Source organism: Gadus macrocephalus, chromosome 15, assembly GCF_031168955.1.
Source record: "Gadus macrocephalus chromosome 15, ASM3116895v1".
In the NCBI taxonomy this organism is placed as follows: domain Eukaryota; kingdom Metazoa; phylum Chordata; class Actinopteri; order Gadiformes; family Gadidae; genus Gadus; species Gadus macrocephalus.
In genome coordinates, this window is record NC_082396.1 from 3,827,240 (window position 1) to 3,847,406 (window position 20,167).

Here is a 20,167-nt window from a genome sequence, read left to right on the forward strand (position 1 = left end):
GTGAATGTATATAAAGTCGTTGTTCTTTGAACACCGTCTTCTCTCACAGCGGTGTGCCCGTCAACATGTCAGGCCCTAATTCTCCCCAGTCTAATCTGAGTCCTTCTTTGTTCCCTCTCCCCCCCCCCCCTCAGCCCCGCCTGAGTGGAGCGTCATGAACGACCCGGCCTTCAGAAGGCGGCCGCGCTGCGCCGAGGTGGACCAGGCCCAGCACTGCAGCTGCGACGCAGGCTTCCACATGAGCGGCACCTCCGATAACTCCATCTGCCAGGGTGCGCCGCGGACATCGGCTTCTTTTCCTGTATCCCTGCTGCACTGCTGTGGTTATGACTGCATTGTTCCTGCGTCGTAGAGGGTTGTGTGTCCATGCATACCCCTGCCGCAGAGATTAACATGCATGACGCATATTCTTTAACATTATTTCTTAACATGTTTTACTTTCGATATATAGGTTTTCTGAAGTGGGCTGTGTGTGTGTCTGTGCGTGCGTGTGTGCGTGCGTATGTGTGTGTGTGTGTATGTGTGCGTGCGTGCGTATGCGTGCATGAATGCGTGCGTGTGTGTGTGTGTGTATATGTTTGCATACATGCTCATCTCATCGCCTTCCCCCTGCCTCCTCAGACGTGAACGAGTGTGAGGTGTACCGACTGGACCAGGGCGGGAAGCTGTGCATCCACGAGTGTGTGAACGTCCCCGGGTCCTACCACTGCGCCTGCCCCACCGGCTACAAGCTCCTCCTGGACGGACGGAGCTGCGAAGGTAAAGGCTCAGTTACGGTTCAGCGTCGACCCAACGCAATGACCGCGCAGACGCTTCAACGCAGGCTTGAACCCGTTTTGGTTTTGCGTCAGGTTTTTTAGCGAGCGGACCAATCGCAGCCCTTCGCTGCTGCTGTGCCTCGACGCAAGGTTCCAATTATTTTAGGGATGTGCACGTCGGCCCTTGCATTGGCTGCAAGAAGGTTCCGCAAGGACGAAACTGGGTCCCTTGCGTTGCGTCGACGGGGAACCATAACCAAGCCTTAAGTGAGTCGCCCCGGACGCATGGGGTGACTTTTAAAGTCGGGGGGCCGACTTTGTCAACACACGGTACAGGACTGGTCTTGACGATAAGTCCCACCTTGCCGTCGGGTCGACTGAGGACGTGTGGGGGGTCTTCTCACATTAAGACTCTGCTACCAGGTTCTCTGGTAGTCTCTGAGAACTCTGCAAATCTCGCGTGAACACGTCCACTCATGTAGGCGGGAATGAGATCCGGGAGTCATTTTTATGACAGCCGCTGGATTTGTCGACACCTCTAATGAACGGTGCCGTCATCTATACTGGAACCAATGTTTTACGGACCGCTTCAAGCCTGTTCGTCTTGAGGGATTAGACCAAAAGTTTAGGCAGCAGTTCAAGCCATTGACAAATCACCAGGAAGAAATTCATGGTTCGATGGCTGATTGTCAACCAGATATTTGGGTCGTCCATTATGAGGGACCGGCCATTTGATTCTTCCCATTGGCTCTTGTCATCGTAATATCTGATTTCAGTCTCAGTCCCCCCCCCCCCCCCACACAGTCCCCCCCCCCCCACCAAGTCAGACCCGATAATATAAAACCGGTCTGAGTAAATCTCTGCCCTCCCGACTCTACAGGGGGTGGCGAAATTGCTTGTCTCGAGACACACTTCAATAACAATCAGACTTACGTGAATTCAGGCCAAAATTTCCCCCCTCTCCCCCGTCTCTCCCCTCTCCCCCCCTCCCCCCTCTCCCCTCTCTCCCCTCTCTCCCCTCTCCCGTCTCTCCCCTCTCTCCCCTCTCTCCCCCCTCTCCCGTCTCTCGCCTCTCCCCTCTCTCCCCTCTCTCCCCACATCTCCCCTCTCTCCCCCCTCTCCCCTCTCTCCCTCCTCTCCACCCTCTCCCCTCTCTCCCCTCTCTCCCCCGTCTCCCCGACTGAGTCTGCCCGGTAAGCCAGCCCTAGTATCAGCAGGTTTGTCGCCTCATGGAGCCTTGACAGGATGGGGACAAAGGCCCATTCACAGGCCTATGGGCTGAAGGATCCCGCTGGTTCATGAGCTCAGAGAACAACAGGTGTCGGGCCAAAGCCCCTGGATCCCCGTGGTGTGCACGAGGAGCAGGGGAAGGGTTGGTAGTGCGGGTTCCTGAGGCTCCTGTGCAGCAGGAGTTTGTTCGCCCCCAGTGGCCGGTGTGGCTATCATAATGTACCCCCTGAGCTCTTTCTGCTTGCCAGCGGAACAAATGAGCTCACCGCTTCCCAGGAAAAACAATCTGGAGGACATGAGGTGCGCTCGCAAACCGTGTGTGTGTGTGTGTGTGTGTGTGTGTGTGTGTGTGTGTGTGTGTGTGTCGGTGTGTGTGTGTGTGTGTGTGTGTGTGCGTGTGTGTGTCTGTGTGTGTGTGTAGTGGGGGGTTCAACTGAAAATCCAAATAAACAGTCATAGCCCAGTGCCGCCGTGCTGTGGTAACCAGGAAGCAGGGATTGAGTCAGGCCGACTGAAGAAAGTTGGCCTGACTCCTCTCCTCCCCTCTCCTCCCCTCCCCTCTCCTCCCCTCCCCTCTCCTCCCCTCTCCTTCCTTCTCTTCTCCGCTTTCGTCTTCTCTCCTCCTATCCTTCCCCTTTCTTCACCCCTCTCCTCTTCTCTTCCCTCCTCTCCTCTCCCTCCTCCTCCTCCTCCTCTCCTCCCCCCCTCGCCTCCCCCCCCCCCCTCCTCCGCCCCTCCTCTCCTCCTCCCTGTGCTACCTCATCCATGCTTTTTCCCTTCTGTTTTTCCTCCAGATGTGGACGAGTGTCTGAGCCAGCAACACAACTGCAGCCGAGGGACCACGTGCATCAACACTGGGGGGGCCTTCCAGTGTGTCAGCCCCGAGTGTCCCCCTGGCCATGGCAACATCAGCTACGTCAAGACCTCTCCCCTGTGAGTGCCTGCTGCTCGGCCCTCCCTGCTCTATGAATGATGGGCTCTCCAAGCAATTTGTGTGTTTGCCGTTTTATTTACTTATTTTCTATGTATAGCTGTGTCCTTAAAAATCATGCACCTGGGAAATGGCAGGAATTGGAGTCACATGCTGTGCTTTACAAAGAACGCACTCTCTATGTGAGTTGAGATGACTCAGTGCCGTCGTAAACTACAAACACATTGAAAGAATTTTCTTTACTTTTTTCCGTCTTGAAAGACATAACAAGTTCAAGCAAGGCTCCTCGACATCGTCTTGACTTTCGTCTTAGCTGACAATCCAACCCGAGCATCAGCCTATCTGCGTATTAATCTCTCTAACAGCAAAGCATTGCATCATCTCAAAGAGACATCATACGATGAACGCAAACCTCTTTTTCTTTCTCTTAATGTATTCAACACATGTTCCTCAACCCTTAAGTCATAGCCAACGTCGCCAGAGCCATCATAATCTCTCAAGCACCCTTGGCTTGGCATTTTACACCTGGAGTCGCCAGTTCTTCACAAGCTGCCTCATTTAAGGGCATGAAACACAGCCCTGTCTATTCCCAGTGAAGCGTCTATGAGGTCAGATGCAGTCATGCCGCCAGCAGAGTGGGTCAACATATGTTGGGAAAAATGTCTAACTGGGAGAATGCCTGGACTTGTGTAAAATAGATTAGTATTAATATTGTAAAATGAAATATTAGGCAGGCCAGGGGTCGGTTGTAGTGTCGGAGTGTACACAGAGGAGTGTCTGGACAAATCATATAGGAAGACCTTTAAAAAAGAAAAAATGTCCTCCACCTTTTTGACAAATTGTCAGATGTCAACAATGCACATGTAGGGCTAGGCTAGCAGCAGGGATGTGAGTGGCAGGTCCATGTCCTTCTGAGTGTGTGTGCATAGGTTCTGTCATGTCAGATCGCTCCTGTCTCCTCCAAACTTTTGGAGGTTCTTCGCACCAGGCTCTTGGAGGTTGTACGTTTCCCGTATGTGTGTGGAAAGTGTGTTTGTGTGTGCATGTGAGGTTCATAGATGAGAGGTTAACCAGGGACAGTTTGGTAAAGAAGACTTATGGATGCGAGACCACTGAACAAAAATTCTATTTCAACTTTTTGCGGTGGACAATCCTCGATATAAATGATTCAATTCTTTGGGCAAAGAGTTCTTAACCGCAAATCCAAACCAGATACACTTTCGCTTATTGTACGAATCCCTGCTGTTCCCCGGCCGTTTCCCCACTGCCGCTCTCTGACTAACAACACGAGCGAGCCCAGGTTAATCCTACCAGCCGATCGCCTCCTACGCATCGTCCATGCGTCCTCTGACTGTGTTATCATGATCCACCCTCTTCATCAGAAATTCTTAAGAAGCAACAGGTCAAATGGCAGACTCCTGCAAAAGAAAATTAGGACCACTCGGTACAGCAAGTGTTTTGTGGCTACAGCAATTATACTGTACAACCAAAGACATAAAAACTCATAGGCGTTTTAAACTATGAGCATACTTTATATATCACTGAAATATTGTATTATTTTATTGACTCATACATGTCATGTTTTCTATGTTCTTGCTGCTCTGTCTGTCTTGTCCTTGTTCTTCTTTTCGTGTTTTGTATTAATATTTTTTAATGATATACAGCAGGCTGCATAACAATGGAGCGTGTAATGGTGACCACATGAATTTCCTACCTGGACAATAAAGTTGACCTTGACCTTGACCTTGACCTTGACGTCTGCGTCCTTCCTCCCCCCCCCCCCCCCCCAAACAGCCAATGCGAGAGGAACCCCTGTCCCGTGACCAGCCGGCCCTGCCACATGGCGCCCAAGACGGTGTCCTTCCACTACTTGTCCCTGCCCTCCAACTTGAAGACCCCCGCCACCCTGTTCCGCATGGCCACCGCCAGCGCCCCCGGCCGCGCGGGCCCCGACAGCCTGCGCTTCGGCATCGTCGGGGGCAACGCCCGCGGAACCTTCGTCATGCAGCGGTCGGACCGGCAGACGGGCGAGCTGCTCCTGGTGCAGCAGCTGCGCGGGCCGCTGGACCTCAGCGTGGATGTGGACATGTCCGAGTACAGCGAGCGCACCTTCCAGGCCAAGCACGTGGCCAAGGTGCACGTGCTGGTGTCCCCGTACAGCTTCTGAACGGGTGGGTGGGTCAGGGCCCCCCCCCCCCCCCGGGAGAGGGCGAGGACTTGAGAGGGGATGGGGGTGGACGAAAACAACAAAAACAAAAGTATGATAAATATATAATAGAAGTAAAAGAAAGAGTATGGAACCGGCGGTCTGTGGAGGCTGATCGGGTCGTTGGCCGTGACGTTGCTTCAGTTATCAGTTACCTAAGCTGTTTTGTTCGAGTGTCACGCGTTATTGCTTGGGGGGCTTGGGGTAAGGGTGTCCGGTACTGAAAGAGAGAGCGGTGTGCCGTAGCGGATTTATTTTGTGGATTAATGTGAGAGAGGTGGATTGAGTGGTTCAGAGGGAGAAGGTTGATTATGTATTTTTGTTGTTGAAGATTCTCGTTTTTGTGTTTGTTTTGGGCCCATCTTAGGTTATTTTTGCGTAGTTTAGCATTCGCCCCATTTAATGCACTACCCTAGTTTCTACGCCAAACTGTCACAAATCCCTATTCGACATTATAACCGTAGTAATTATTATTTATTGGAAATATTATTGCTGGTTTTGTCAATTTAAATATATGCTTCGGTTGTATCTTCTTTCTCACTGTATGTCATTCATATTTGTTCTTTTTTTTTTACCGGTTTGCTTTCTCAAAGAAGTCATTTGTGTTACCAGTCTGGAACATTGGAGCACTTATGTACACGGACATGTTTTGCTATGTTTTTTATATACCGTAAGTTATCAAGACTTTGTGTGATCACACCGTTATCTATCCTTGATTTGACCGAGCACAACAGAATATAGCTGGTATTTTAATGACTCCCTATAACAATTTCCCCCTGAACTAAAAATAAAGCTGGCCAGGGGCTTCAGTCCTTGTTTATTAAAACTGCCTGACTTGATGTTCAACAGTATGTTTCTAAATTACTCCCAAGATTTGCTGCGACTTTCCTTCTAAATCCATTACATATGCCTTTTTAAGAATAACCAGCGTTGGGATGGCTATCGCAGCCTTGCCTAGCCAATCACAGATTCTAAATAAACACTGCTTGGCTTTATGGGAAGCATGGCTTTCCCAATGTATGAAGACAGGAATGTTGGTCCTGAATTAAACATTCCCCAGTCAAAGCCACACTCATTGACGGTTTGAGAAATGAAAGGAAAACCTCACTGTGTTTTTTTATGCAGATGATAATACCCATCATAATATGAAAAGCACATTTGTCCGTTTTTTTGCTTCGCTAATGTATTTTTGGGAGAAAGAGAATATGTTAATGTTCCCCACATGTGGCCTAGTCATCTTTTCCCTTCCTCTTCTATCTTCATCCTCCTCATCCCCTCCTATCTTCATACACAACACAATGTGTGTAAAGTGTCTGTGCTAAAGATGTTTGTTGCACAGTTGTCCCAAGAGATCGGAGTCCAGCAGGAGATGATAATAACTTGGACAACGCCACATACAACAAGTCATAGGTATAGTTTATGGTAGGGAAGCTAAGGACATGTCCACTTTAGTTTGCACCACTGTGTCGGGTTAATTGTCCCCACCCTGTTGTCCCCGTTGTTGCAATCCAGCGGAACATTTATTTATGGAGACATTCAGTTCAAATGAACAAAACAATCTCTGACAGGTCTGCCAAATCAGCAAGCTCTCCCGACATCTGACCTGCAAATACAAACAACTTACTTCCTCAGAAATTCTTCTTGCGCCTTCTCGATCTGTCCTGACCCTTTGTCTTTCTGTCCTGAACGTCTGTCTGTCTGGCAGCTTGCCCATAGCAGTTCGGTTTGAGTCAAAAGGAAGAGAGTGCTACCTTTGCTTTTATAATATATTCAATATATTTGTCAGCCAACACTCTTTCCTTTAGGAAGTGTTAACTGACATTCTAATAAATGGAAATAATATTCCACTGCATTTCATCAATGTTCAAAATAAAATTGATTCTCCAATATGGGCTGTATACTATAAAAACCTTTCCCCTCAGATGGTCCTACTGGGGGGGTTGTTTTTTCAAACCTGTTCTGGGACCTTTGTCCTGGGAACCAAACCCGGCATGGGGTCGCGACCCCAAAGTGGAGAAGCAACCAATAAGTAAAAGTAGCATTTGGTATGGAGGCACACCTGTAGGCTGGGGTGATCGGTAAAATAATGATGATAAGGATCATCTGATTCTGCTACTATATTATATATTATGTTACATAGGTTATTGGTAATCAAAAATCTAAATGAATGCCAATTCCAAGACCTGTATCAGAAGAACATTTGACTTACAAATGTACTTATTGTAAGTCGCTTTGGATAAAAGCGTCTGCTAAATGCCCTAAATGTAAATGTAAATATAAGAACATGCCATAGATATTAATATGCCCATAGTGAACCCTGCAGTGCTTAGATCACAGCAGAAAGGTGCATATTTTCATAGGTATCAGGTAACATATATAAGGACCTTTTCAAGAAAAAAAGAAAAAACTCCACATTCCAAATTCTCTGGATTCCAAGGGCATTGCCATGCCATGAGCTGTACTGTATATAGTCCTGGAACAACATCGCCTCGCCTTGTCTACCTGGAGAGCCATGCATAAATCCATGAGCCCTTTCAAAGTGAAACGCTAGAAGCTCTACCCTCCTCTCCTGCTCCTGGTGAATCCCTATGAAAATAAGATGGAGGCCTATTTTGTACAGTGGGACGGATTGGTTGGTTTGGAATGCAAGTGTGAAAAGTGAACAGAAAATTGGGTAGGGGTCACCAATAGATCCTTTAATGTGGGGAAATTCATGCCCCAAATCATCATTTTGAGAGCAAAGAAGCAAAACAAAGGGTTGTGTTATTAAGATGTATTACGTTCTGGGTGGGCCATAACAAATCATAACACTCGTTGTAGTAGTAGTGGCTATATAAGACAAGGTCAATAGAATGGGTTTATTGGGTTGCTTGAATGCAGCTCAACATTCCTGGGCCCCTAAATACCAGATCTGGTTGGTTTAACGCAGATTTCAGAACGATGGACTCAAAACAGTGCGAGTTGAAGGTCACCTGGATGGACTTCAGCCCACAGGCTGAAGGAGCAGCTCATTCCTGACAGTGAGCGCATGAAAGAACAGAGGCATGATCTACATTTTTCCAATTCATTCCATTAAAGCCGCATCACTTCACAGGCTGCTTTCACATCATCTTTGGTTTGATCATGAGACTATATTGTATTGTGGTCACAAAGCACTGCATGCAATATTCTCATAGTTTTAGTTTATTTCTGGTGTTTGCTGACTAGTTTGTCATTCTTGTCTTGTCACCACTCATTATTTCAGTTTTTTTTGTAGCATTACACTTAGAATCTGTGTTTGTAAAGGCATCACCCGCAATACGTTTTGCACAGAAGAACAGGGCACGAATTTAAGGAAAAATATAGATTTTATTGAAGACGTAAGAGAGATGGGACCCCTGTGACTCTTTACACAATTTGGTTTGCGGAGAGGGTCCGAACTGGAGAGATCGAAGAGAAGGGAGAGCCCCCGACCGCACGTAAAGTTCAAGAACCCCCTGAAAAGAAAAAGGTCCCAGAACGCGAACACCTCTCCACCTGTGCAGCTTGGAAAGAGCGGGATGGAGCCAAAGCCCATCTGTACAAATAATCACCCGTCCAGGGCAGACTGCCACACATCAACCCAGAGGGAGAGGGGGGAGAAGAAAGTAGCACTTTGCCATCATAAACGCGATTATTCCAGGTTTCCTTCACATATTTAGATTTATAGAAAACACAGGAATCTTAATAACTACATTGTAAAACCATGGTGACGACGGTGTGCCATAACGTGGACCTGTTGCATAGAGCCAGGAGCCAGCCGGGGGGGACGCTGGATCGGGCCGCCACAAACGCAGAACTAATATGACGGGGAGAGCACCGTTTAAGAATCCACCACAACGATTTTTTTTTTCCAGAAAAGAAAAGACAATTTTTCCAAAAAAGGTGACATCATTTACTACATTTTACGGCGCGAGTCAAATAATCCACCAAAAGGGGGAACACACATTCACATACATTTAGATTTCGAGTAAACATTACTCAAACTAAAAAGTCCCACACAATGAAGTACACTTGAAAACACAAATAAATAAAAGAAATAGTATTCCCAACAGCCCTCCACAATAACATAAGCTTCGCTTTAGGTGTGTTTAAGACTAGCCTGTTAGATGTTGTATGTTCTCTATCGGTTGAAAAGGGTACTTCAGGAATCTTGGCTACTCCCCATTTTGCTTTGCTATAATGCGACAGTCTTATTATCTATTAATCTTAATCTGCAAACAAGCCCTTTTCAAGTTAACTGCAATATACTTTAACCTGAACAACATGAAACAATACAATTTATTGATATAAAGCGTTTGTGGGCCAATATATTAATTACAAAAAAGCACTTAAAAAAAAAATCACTAGATCCATTCCATACATGTCTCCGTTTTAATCTCCAACACTGTACACAACCCACTTCAATTTATCTCTGCATCCGTCCCTACGACCACATACATTACTGTACAGGACGCCGTATAAAACTGTGCAAACAAATCAAAAAATACATATAATCCTTTACTAGAGATCATGCATGTGGTCAACTACTCGCTCTTAGATTAGATATAAATTCACACACGCGGAAAAAAAACGAAAAATAAAAAAGAAATAAATATTTAATCTGTTAATACACGACCGCTGCCGCTCCAAATGCTGGGGCAGAGCGGCGATCCATCGCAGAAGAGAAGACGGCGGGAGACGCAGGGTCTCGGACATAAGACCGCCCCAGAGATACCGTCTCCCCGATGCCGGAGGAGAGGCTCACCATGAAGCCCACCTCTGGGCTCTCTGAACGCCACGACGCAGAGGGAACCAGGTGATCTCTGCAGGTGAGGTGAGCTCACCTGGATGGGACGAAGCGCGGGTCTCCCTCCCCAGTCTAACCGGAGGGGCCGGTCGGCTCGTCGGGAGAACCAGGAGGAATCACGGGGCGCTGCGTCACATTAACGCGGGTAAACAGAACAGAGAAGGAACGCGGAAAGCCCCCTTGACGGGACGGAGAGACCCCCCCCCCCCGTCAGACCACCGCTTGTGCTGGAACCTCCTTCTGGTGCGGTGGGGTCTTGGGTGTGTGTGTGTGTGTGTGTGTGTGGGGGGTGGGGGTGGGGGGCAAAAGTGTCAAGTTCACTCCATCTTGGACATCTCGTACTTGGTGGTCATGATCTCCTGAAAAAACAAAAAAAAATCATAAAACGGATGTTTTCATTGTGTGCGAGAAAACCAATAATATCTATAAACAGTTCAATCAACATCCCCTTCACTTTATTATAGAAATTGCCTCGAGACTTCTCTGGGCATGCTCCCATCAAGCACACATAGGGGTTCCCTTTCCCAGTGCACTGGCTGTGGTTCAGCTTGGGTCTGGTTTGGAAACCTATTCTCTGTTTACGCAAACGCACGAGTAATAATACGATTCATACCTCATCGGAATCCAGCAGCACTGGCAGAGCCCTGCAACGGACAGGAGAAACGACTGTTACCGGGGCATTGGGGTCCAGCCGTGCTCTCGTGTAAGGAAAGGCTTTGCCGGGATTCAAGTCATATAAATAGGATGCTTACACGTCTGAAAGGGAGCTCGGAATGTTATCCTCAACCCACTTCAGGTCTTCCTCCTGCGTGCGTCAACAAACATCAAGGGAAGAACGAGAGAGAAAAAGGTGAAACACTGCCCCCTGTTGGATTAGGGAGGAGTGTGATCCATCTACAGGAGCACAGCTGTAGAGAGAGATACATATACTGTACACCGACATGATATATCTGTGATAGTCCAACATCGCCCAATAAGCGCTAACATGGAATTTTGGGGAAATTGTGTCGATTTATAATTGTAATTACATCTTTATAAATCCTCTATTGTGTCAGTAGAAAAACTCAATGCTTTAACTGAGCATATCCATGTAAACACTCAACGCTAACTTTTTATATTATGTTCTGTTTGACTCCCAAGTATCGGTCGGGCTCCAATTCCGACAAAGATTAACAGCGTGAACTAGACCACATGACGAAGGTGTAGTGGTGATGGAGGTGTGGTGGTGACGGAGGTGTGGTGGTGACGGAGGTGTGGTGGTGACGGAGGTGTGCTGGTGACGGAGGTGTGCTGGTGATGGAGGTGTGGTGGTGACGGAGGTGTGCTGGTGACGGAGGTGTGCTGGTGACGGAGGTGTGCTGGTGACGGAGGTGTGCTGGTGACGGAGGTGTGCTGGTGACGGAGGTGTGCTGGTGACGGAGGTGTGGTGGTGACGGAGGCGTGGTGGTGACGGAGGCGTGGTGGTGACGGAGGCGTGGTGGTGACGGAGGCGTGGTGGTGACGGAGGCGTGGTGGTGACGGAGGCGTGGTGGTGACGGAGGTGTGGTGGTGACGGAGGTGTGGTGGTGACGGAGGCGTGGTGGTGACGGAGGCGTGGTGGTGACGGAGGTGTGGTGGTGACGGAGGCGTGGTGGTGACGGAGGCGTGGTGGTGACGGAGGCGTGGTGGTGACGGAGGCGTGGTGGTGACGGAGGCGTGGTGGTGACGGAGGCGTGGTGGTGACGGAGGTGTGGTGGTGACGGAGGCTACTGACCGCGGTGGCGGGCGCAGGCTTGGCCGTGCCGTTCGTCTCGTTCTTGGCCGCTCTCAACTTTATCCCCTCCGCTAGGATTAGAAACAAAGAAAAACAGAAAACAGAAAAATTGGTTCACAATACGCACTGCTTTACGGTAATACATTAGAGGACAATTTACACGGTGAGCAATAGTATTCCCACCAGCCCTCCAAAATGACATAAGCTCCGCTTTAAGGTTGTTTAAGACTAGCCTGTTAAATGTTGCATGTTGTCTATCGGTTGAGAAGAGTACTTCAGGACGCTTGCTTTGCTATAACATGAAACTCTAATTATCTATTTATCTTATTCTGCAAACAAGCCCTTTTCAAGTTAACTGCAATATACTTATATAATTTATTGATATAAAGCGAGTTCACATTACACACTACTTTACGGTAATATATTTGAGGACAATGTACTCCACATACAAAGGTTGGTCGAGGCGAGGAACTCCACCTCCTCGTCATCGTCTGAGTCGTCGATCAGGGGGGTGAAGGCGTACCTGGGGAGGACAGACCAACATCCGTCAACCACAGAGCCTCACAAAAACAGCCCAGCGGTCTCCTACTGCTTGTCTTTGGCTTTTTAATCAGACAAATCATGAGTGTTGATTTGGCTCGGTCTGCTAGTGAGCCGACCGCGTAGACATCAAACCTTGTAGTGGCATTACATTTACATTTAGGGCATTTAGCAGACGCTTTTATCTAAAGCGACTTACAAAAAGTACATTTGTCTGAAGAAAAGGAAACCACAATATATCGCCGTCGGTGGAGTATAGATATTCATAGAACCAAGTGCCAAACACTTAGAATTGCTAGGTTAACCCATTCCCCGTATGCAACAAAGAAAGCTAGGATAAGACACTACACAATACTGAGTACTATGTGGCCTTTATTGTATGGCATAGGCCCTATAGACCTGTGGTCCTAGTCTGTCTCCCTCCCTCCCTCCCTCTCTCCCTCTCTCCCTCCCTCTCTCTCCCTCCCTCTCTCTCTCTCCCTCCCTCTCTCTCCCTCCCTCTCTCTCTCTCCCTCCCTCTCCCTCTCTCTCTCTCTCTCTCTCTCTCTCCCCCTCTCTCCCCCTCCCTCTCTCTCCCTCTCTCTCCCTCCCTCTCTCTCTCTCCCTCTCTCTCTCTCCCTCTCTCTCTCTCTCCCTCTCTCTCCCTCCCTCTCTCTCTCTCCCCTCTCTCTCCCTCCCTCCCTCTCCCTCCCTCTCCCTCCCTCTCTCTCTCTCCCTCCCTCTCTCTCCCTCCCTCTCTCTCTCTCTCCCCTCTCTCTCCCTCCCTCCCTCTCCCTCCCTCTCTCTCCCTCTCTCTCCCTCTCTCTCCCTCCCTCTCTCTCCCTCCCTCTCTCTCTCTCCCCCCCTCTCTCCCTCCCTCGGTACCTTTGGTTGTTGGCGGATGGTCGCCATAGGAACATGATGACCAGCAGGATGATGGAGAACAGGAACCTCCAGAAGGCGTCCTCTACCCACAGCTCCATCCAGTCCTGGGGACAGTGGGAGGAGCTCAGGTCAGCTCAGAGGTCCTAGGGGGGGGGGGGGGGGGACCCCTTTAAGGAGAGCTATGTGGATGTGGATGTGTTGGCTACGGTAAACACCAACGTTGGACTGGGTATACTTACCGACTGACACTCTGCCAGTCTGAACTTCCTTGTTGTCCACACCATGAAAATAATGGAAGCTGAACGCAAGAAGAAAACACATTTTAGGTAAAAAAAATAAATAAATAAATGAATTGTATACAGCAATGATTATCTCAGGGATATCAATAAACAAGCAAACGCGATCTTGAATTGAACATTTGCTTCCCATTCATTGGACCAATACACAAAAGGTCCAAATAAACAACCACCACTTCTGATAGGCCGGGAAGGGAGGGCAGAAGGCGGGCGGTGGGCGGACTGACCTATGACGGCGAAGATGAGCGTGTTGGTGAAGTGTCTGTAGAGGGACAGCTTCACGGGGTTCCGCCGCAGCTTCAGAGTCTTGATGGTTTGTGCCAGGCTGACAAATATGTTCACGGCAGTCAAGGAGAACACAGCGACGACACACGCACACACTGTGGATGTATCCCTGATATTACCTGCAGATCTGCTCGTTCAGGATCATACATGCTATACTAAACGGTAAGCCCTTTGTCAGACTCTATCTACAGTACGGCATAGTTCATATGTTGACACTACAACTGGAGCTTTAAGCTACAACATAGATGGTTAATCGCTGGTGCCCTGAATGGATTAAGAGAGTCTATATTCAGGGAGCCATGGGGTGGATTGTCTGGGGTAGGCTGTGAGATCAGAGCAGGTTTAAACATCTACACTGGGCTTTAGTAGGTCTGTTCTGGACAGGACCGGCGGGGCTTGTAGTCTAAGTAACCATCGCTCTGCGTTCTGCCTCGCACTGATACCAACTCATTCCTAGAATATACAGTGACACAAAATACCTCACGATACAAAGGATTTGTTGAAAAATGCATTGGCAAATTATGTTAAGACCTGCTAAACGTGTCCACCATGTTATTTATGTGATATCAGTTTCAGTCAAATAGTTGCAGGAGTCGCACCCCTTGTTAGGAATGGTAATTACAACCGCAGTATTTAAAAAAAGAAACAGAAGAAGAAGAAGAAGAAGAAGAAGAAGAAGAAGAGGGAGAGGGGGGGGGGAGGGGCAGAGGGGAGCCCGCTTGGAAGCTACACCAAAGGATATCCACCAGCTTAGAGAGGAGTCAAGCAGAGCCAGGGGGATGTTGGCCAGCAAGGCCAGGTCAGAGTCCTTGGCCTGGGGGGGGGGGGGGGGGGGGGAGGGGGGAAGGAGGGAAGGGGGAGATGGCAGAGGAGATGGAGGGAGAGGTGACGTAGAGAAGGGACAGGGGGAGCGTGCAAAGGAGGAAAAGGAGAATAGGAGTAAATCAGTCAGGAAATCCTGGATGGGAGGGTTTCGATGTGCGATTGTCATGTCACGCAAAGTTTGTTAATTCTGTTGAGCATTTTCGTGTCAAGTTAAAATCACTCATGTCTTGTCTTTCCCTTCCTGTTTTATTTTGTAGTTCCCTTTTCCCTCTCGTTGCAGGCACTTCAACTGCGATAGCCTCCCTGGTCCCTGATTCGTCTCACCCGTGTTTGTTAGTTCTTTGTGCCCAGACACTTGCAGATACTACTGCATTTAATCGTGTTTTGTATCCTCCTTAGCGAGCATCTTTTGTTATAGTTTTGTATCCTCCATGAGAGCGTTTTTTGTTACTATTTTCTAGTAAAGCGTTTTTGGTTTAAACATACTGCCGTCTTTTGAGTTTTGCTTCTGAGTTCCTGTCCCTGAGTCAAGTCGTGACAGTGATGTCCCTCACGTACCAAGTCGCCATCTTGGTGCCCTTTTTAACACCACTGGTTGCTTGGTTATTCGCAAGTGGTCGCTCAACAAGTTCCAAGATGGCAGCTTGATCTTTTTCGGTGGAACTTCCGATCGCATGATTGAAACCCTCCCATACTGAAGCGAAGACCCACGAGGAGAACCAAAGGGAGGAATAGTACTTGGGAAGAACACACAGAAGCAATCACCGAGCTCAACCAATGAGAAGAGAGGGGTTGGGTTTCTGAGACAGTTAATAACAGACATAGCATTTCGATGGCCGAGGTTCATCGGCCCACAGGGAACGACGGCCTCACGTATTATGTAAGGATATGAACCACAGGAAACAGGAGTCAAACACGGCCAGGATAATCAGGGTTATGATTACTGTGCCGCTGTCTATGCCCTTTAGTGAGGGGAAACCCAACGTAACAAAATTAAAACACACTGTTCAACATCTGGACGCACACTGCTTATAGTGATCAGTAAATAAAAGATACCATTTAGAGTGAACATCACTCAAACTAAAAGGCCGTCACAATTAAGTAACGCTTTAAAACACAAATAAATAATAGCAATAGTATTAGCATCCGGCCCGCCCGTGATGTCATCATTACCCACACAAGCCCCATTTGATTTCAACAGGACGGTCCAGTTTTTGTCTGTGGATCATCCAACTGGTTTAATCCACATTGAACACACTGAATGAGAGTGTAAGCCTCACCCCAGTGATCCTGAGTACTCCTTCGATGCTAGCGAAGGCAAAGTACAGCACGCCTAGCCCGATCACCCTGTGCATCACCGTCCCCAGGCGGGGCCTTGGGGGGGAAGGGGGGAGAGAGGGAGGGAGAGAGAGAGTGGGGGGAGAGAGAAAACTCATTACTGCTTGGATCCTTGGACGGGTGCGTTCTGACACCACATGACAATCATCATACAATTAAAACACCTGCTACTGTGTGGGTCAATATTTAAAATAATTAGGGCTGGGTATCTTGGCCAATTTCCTAAATTAATTCGATTTAGATTCATAAAGGTTCTGAATCGATTAATCACGATTCGATTCAATCTGCTCTTAAATAATGAAAATGGCTCAACTGTGTTACAAAATACAAATGTACTTTATTTTTTCTCTTCACCTTAAACAACAGGTTTTAAGTGCAAACTTGTAAATTGGACAGTTTAAAATTGAGCTGTAAACAAAACTGTCTCAAGAGTGCAATTTTGAAATTAGAAAGGAATTGCGTGAAAGTGTACTTGAACTACAACATTCCATCACTGCAAATTGCATTAAGGTCTTGTTTATTAAAGTGCAAAAATAATCATAATGGTAACAAAACAAAAAAAATATTGATCTCATGCCCTATGAATCGATATTGCAAAATGTAAATGAAATCGTTCCAAAATCGATAAATCAATTTTTTTACCCAGCCCTAATAATAATAATGCAGACTAACTTGATGATGCCATAGCCCAGGCTCACGATGATGACCAGCAGGCGAGCCAGAGTCCTCTTGAGGGAAGAGAGCAGCTCTGCAAAGATCAGCAGGCCTTGAGCTGGAGAACACAGCCAACAGAGGAAGTCAAGATGGTGAGGGTCAGAAAGCCATGAGTCTGCCTTTAAATTCACTCCAGGTCACATCATAGTAAAGTCATGCCACAAAGTACAAAAGGTAAAATGTGCAGTATAACATGTGCAATGTGTACAATGCAATTCGTACAAGGCCATGATCGTCTACATGGCATGATAAAGAGGCATAAGTTAATAAATCACACGCATATCAGTAACAGTAAACATAAAAACGGAAGTGGCAAAGGCAGGTCTATATACAAACTAAAATATTAATATGAGGAAATATCCAGGGTCCGAGACAGGAAGCTGGTGTGTGAGAGGATAAGGTAGGTAGGGGGTGTGTGTGTGTGTGTGTGTGTGTGTGTGTGTGTGTGTGTGTGTGTGTGTGTGTGTGTGTGTGTGTGTGTGTGTGTGTGTGTGTGTGTGTGTGTGTGTGTGTGTGTGTGTGTGTGTGTGTGTGTGTGTGTGTGTGTGTGTGTGTGTGTGTGTGTGTGTGTGCGGGGTATGCTCACATGCCGATCCGACGGCGTTGGTATTCTCGTACTCGGCGCAGAACACAGCCTTCTCCACCATGCCCAGGAAGATGACCCCGGCGATCCAGAACTGGATGCGCAGCAGGTCCTTCCAGTAGCAGGCGGCCCACACGAACCACAGCAGCGCGTACAGGATGTACGCGATGCACATCACCATGTAGAACTGGGAGGGGACGAGGCGGAGTCACACCCAGTGGGTCTACACTTATTTTCGGTGGGTCTACACTTCAGCTCAGTGGGGTCTACAAGGTACGTATTAGACTGCACTGCATATTCAATGGTTTGTCAATTGGATGACGTTGAAGTGAGTGTTCTTTGACTAGATTAAAGTTGATCTTGAAACATCGGGAACCAATTTACGCAGTCGTTTTCTGAATATACGAGTATGTAATCACTGATTGTACTCACAATCATGAGCGGCCACTCGGTGACTGATATAAAGCCATGGGATCCTTTCATGATGACGTTCACTGAAAAAAGGAAAACCAGTAGAGATAACATATCTACAAATACAGAGAACAAACCGAGCCATCCAATCCGGCAAATGCCCTCATGTCAACATCAATGCATGGCCGATGCTGCCCATTACTATGAACTGTGAATGACACAGATGTGATTGGTCTCATTAAGCTCACCTGTTAGGTTCCATTTGACGTCTGGTTTGTTGGATTTGATGCTGACCACCAGTAGGTAGGGTCCGTCCTTCCATGTGCTGGCGATGACGTCATCCTTGGGCTTCACAGATTTGTTGACATTGACAATCTCTTCGGTGAGCCACCTGGTGTAGTTCACTACTTCCTAAGAGGAGCACAAAGTACAAGTCACGATTCCCATTTTACCGGACACCCGAATCGACCTGAGCTCAAAGCACAATCCAGCTTAAGCTCGAGACTGTGACAAACGGCCGATGAAAAATGACTGAGCTGTAGCTCGGTAGTCTGACATCCCATGAACGATTAAAATACGCTTACAAGTCTGGAACCTCTCGGCTTGTTTTCGATTTTCAAAGGCTGTTATCAATGGACGCAGACCAAAGTGCCTCGTGACAGACCATGTTAACGAAACAAGTCATGATGGATGGCTCCATCAGTGGGAGCCATCGTGGTTGGTAAACTCTGCTCCCATTGGGCGCTCCACCCTTCATTCATAGTATCAAACCCGCCCCATGTTAGATCAACAGATCAACATTGGCCCGACCAGGACCAGGTCTGCTGGAAATCTGTCTGAACAGGAGGGGGACCAGACGCATATAGAACATGAGTTCGTAGATCTGTTCGTAGCATCTCAGTCAGCGCTAAGCAGAAGAACCAGAGTAGTAGTCGGATTCATGACGTACAAAAGCAATGAGTTGGTCTTACTGGGGACTCTGGGGAGGCATTGATCGCAGGGGGAGCTTGAGTGCGAGGCCCTGCCTTGGCTTTCTGAAATAGATAAGAAAAAGAAGAAGAAGATGATAAGATAAAATAAGATGAAGAACAACAACAACACCACCAAGAACAAGAAGAACCAGATATTTCATTTGTTTAGGTAAAACAATAACATTAAAAAAAAAAACATAATGCAAACATCAATGATTATAAAGTAAACTGAAACACAATTCAAGACATGGAGTCTAAAAGACCTTAAAATACAAGACGGTGGATGAAAAGACTCCTACTTTGAGCATGGTGAAGGTGCTCTGGCCCTTGTTACAGATCAGGTCGGTGTGTTTGTGTTCGATGTACTCGCCCACTCGCTGAGGGTTGGGGTCCAGGCTGTTCCCACGAGTCAGAGGTACTCTATCATACATCTCCTGGGGAGAGGAGCAGACAGTTAGATCCTAGCCTCTTCAGAACACCACAAAGATTGGATTATGAAAAGAACATCTCTAATGCAACAACTCTTTGAATGACTACTGAGAATTTAGGTTTATGGGGTACTCACCTCGATATTCCTTAACTCATTCTGACACGGGTAGAACTTTAAGTACCACTGAATGGTGAAGGTCACCATTTCCGGACAGCCAACACCCACAACTAAAAAAATATATAAACAATTACTATTATTGGGCATGCCGGTGTACAGTGATCTAGAAGTCAATCGTTGAATAGATGCATCAGTTTAGATAGGAGTTGCATACCTTTTAACTGTATGTCCGTGTCTTTATACATGGCTTTCTTCAACAGCAACGGTCTTGAAGTCTATTACGGTAAGGAATGAATGTCAGCCTTGTATGGGAAACATATGTGTGTGTGCGTGTGTGAGAGAGATTAGGGCGATGACAGCGATCCAGGCAGGCCATTAGGCAGCTTACTTTACCCTGCAACGGGATACCAATATCGAGCGCAATCAGTGTAGGTAACCAGAACTTCTCAAAACTTGCATTATTGATAACAGTGGTTGATTGGCTACGCTTTCCTTTTGACCGACTTCAGGTATTATCAAGTCGAAGTCAACGAAATTACAGATTAATGATAAACATAGGTACTGACAATCCATGTTTGAACTAGTTTAAAATCTAAATCGAATGTATTAGGTGGTTCGTCAGACAGCCAATGCAAACAATCGGCTCTTGTTTGAGTTCCTGTTTGCTCTGCCTGAAGCTTTCCTGCCGTACTGACAAATAAATAGCTTTTTCTTTCTCTTTTTTTTTTTTTTACCAAGTAATTCATGTGCAATATAGAACAGATCACGATTATATCAACATAACGTTGCAGCCCATGCTCAATGTTTTTAGCCAGCTAGCTTAGGAGGCTAATGTCCTGGGCTATGCTTGAAGTTAACTGTCACACAATCACACTTCGTGGTACTACTCACGTTGTCAAAGGTAATTTCCCATTTTCCGGGCTCGGGAGAGGCCGTCGCTCTATGGACATTACCTAATAAAATCGCTAACAGGATTTGAAATAGCCATTGATTGAACATCACTCTAGGCAGGCAGTTCCACGTCCTCATCTTGACTGCTGTGGCACGGGGAGGCGGAGCACTTCCGCATCGAGTCCCGCTCCCGGAACCGGCTACGTCATCCGCGTCA

At 47.4% G+C, this 20,167-nt stretch overlaps 2 protein-coding genes across 2 annotated transcripts in view; one reads left to right on the top strand and one right to left on the bottom strand.

Moving 5' to 3' along the window:
- LOC132473614 (fibulin-7) overlaps positions 1 to 5,951 on the top strand; it is a 9,375-nt gene extending 3,424 nt beyond the window's left edge. Inside the window, exons 3-6 of the mRNA XM_060073820.1 lie at positions 101 to 272; positions 622 to 759; positions 2,783 to 2,921; positions 4,714 to 5,951. Of these exons, the coding sequence (XP_059929803.1) occupies positions 101 to 272; positions 622 to 759; positions 2,783 to 2,921; positions 4,714 to 5,086 (822 nt within the window). The 3' untranslated portion in view covers positions 5,087 to 5,951. The remainder of the gene's footprint in view (positions 1 to 100; positions 273 to 621; positions 760 to 2,782; positions 2,922 to 4,713) is intronic.
- Positions 5,952 to 8,453: 2,502 nt separating this feature from the next.
- Positions 8,454 to 20,131, bottom strand: tmem87b (transmembrane protein 87B). The gene is made up of 19 exons (XM_060073383.1): positions 19,951 to 20,131; positions 19,274 to 19,334; positions 19,078 to 19,169; positions 18,812 to 18,946; positions 18,513 to 18,575; positions 17,790 to 17,952; positions 17,563 to 17,624; positions 17,134 to 17,317; positions 16,506 to 16,605; positions 15,776 to 15,869; positions 14,409 to 14,484; positions 13,613 to 13,717; positions 13,329 to 13,387; positions 13,090 to 13,193; positions 12,135 to 12,208; positions 11,686 to 11,756; positions 10,685 to 10,737; positions 10,546 to 10,576; positions 8,454 to 10,291 (listed from the first exon to the last, which is right to left on the bottom strand). The coding sequence occupies exons 1-19, from the start codon at positions 20,086 to 20,088 to the stop codon at positions 10,250 to 10,252; spliced, it is 1,707 nt and encodes a 568-aa protein (XP_059929366.1). The 5' UTR covers positions 20,089 to 20,131; the 3' UTR covers positions 8,454 to 10,249.
- Between the last annotated feature and the right edge of the window lie 36 nt (positions 20,132 to 20,167).

Coding starts and splice junctions, on each gene's coding strand:
- tmem87b (XM_060073383.1), bottom strand. CDS start 20,088: ATGAGGACGTGGAACTGCCTGCCTAGAGTGATGTTCAATCAATGGCTA. Junction 19,335..19,950: donor GGGAAATTACCTTTGACAAC/GTGAGTAGTACC, acceptor TTACCGTAATAG/ACTTCAAGACCGTTGCTGTT. Junction 10,738..11,685: donor AGCCTGCGCCCGCCACCGCG/GTCAGTAGCCTC, acceptor TGACGCACGCAG/GAGGAAGACCTGAAGTGGGT.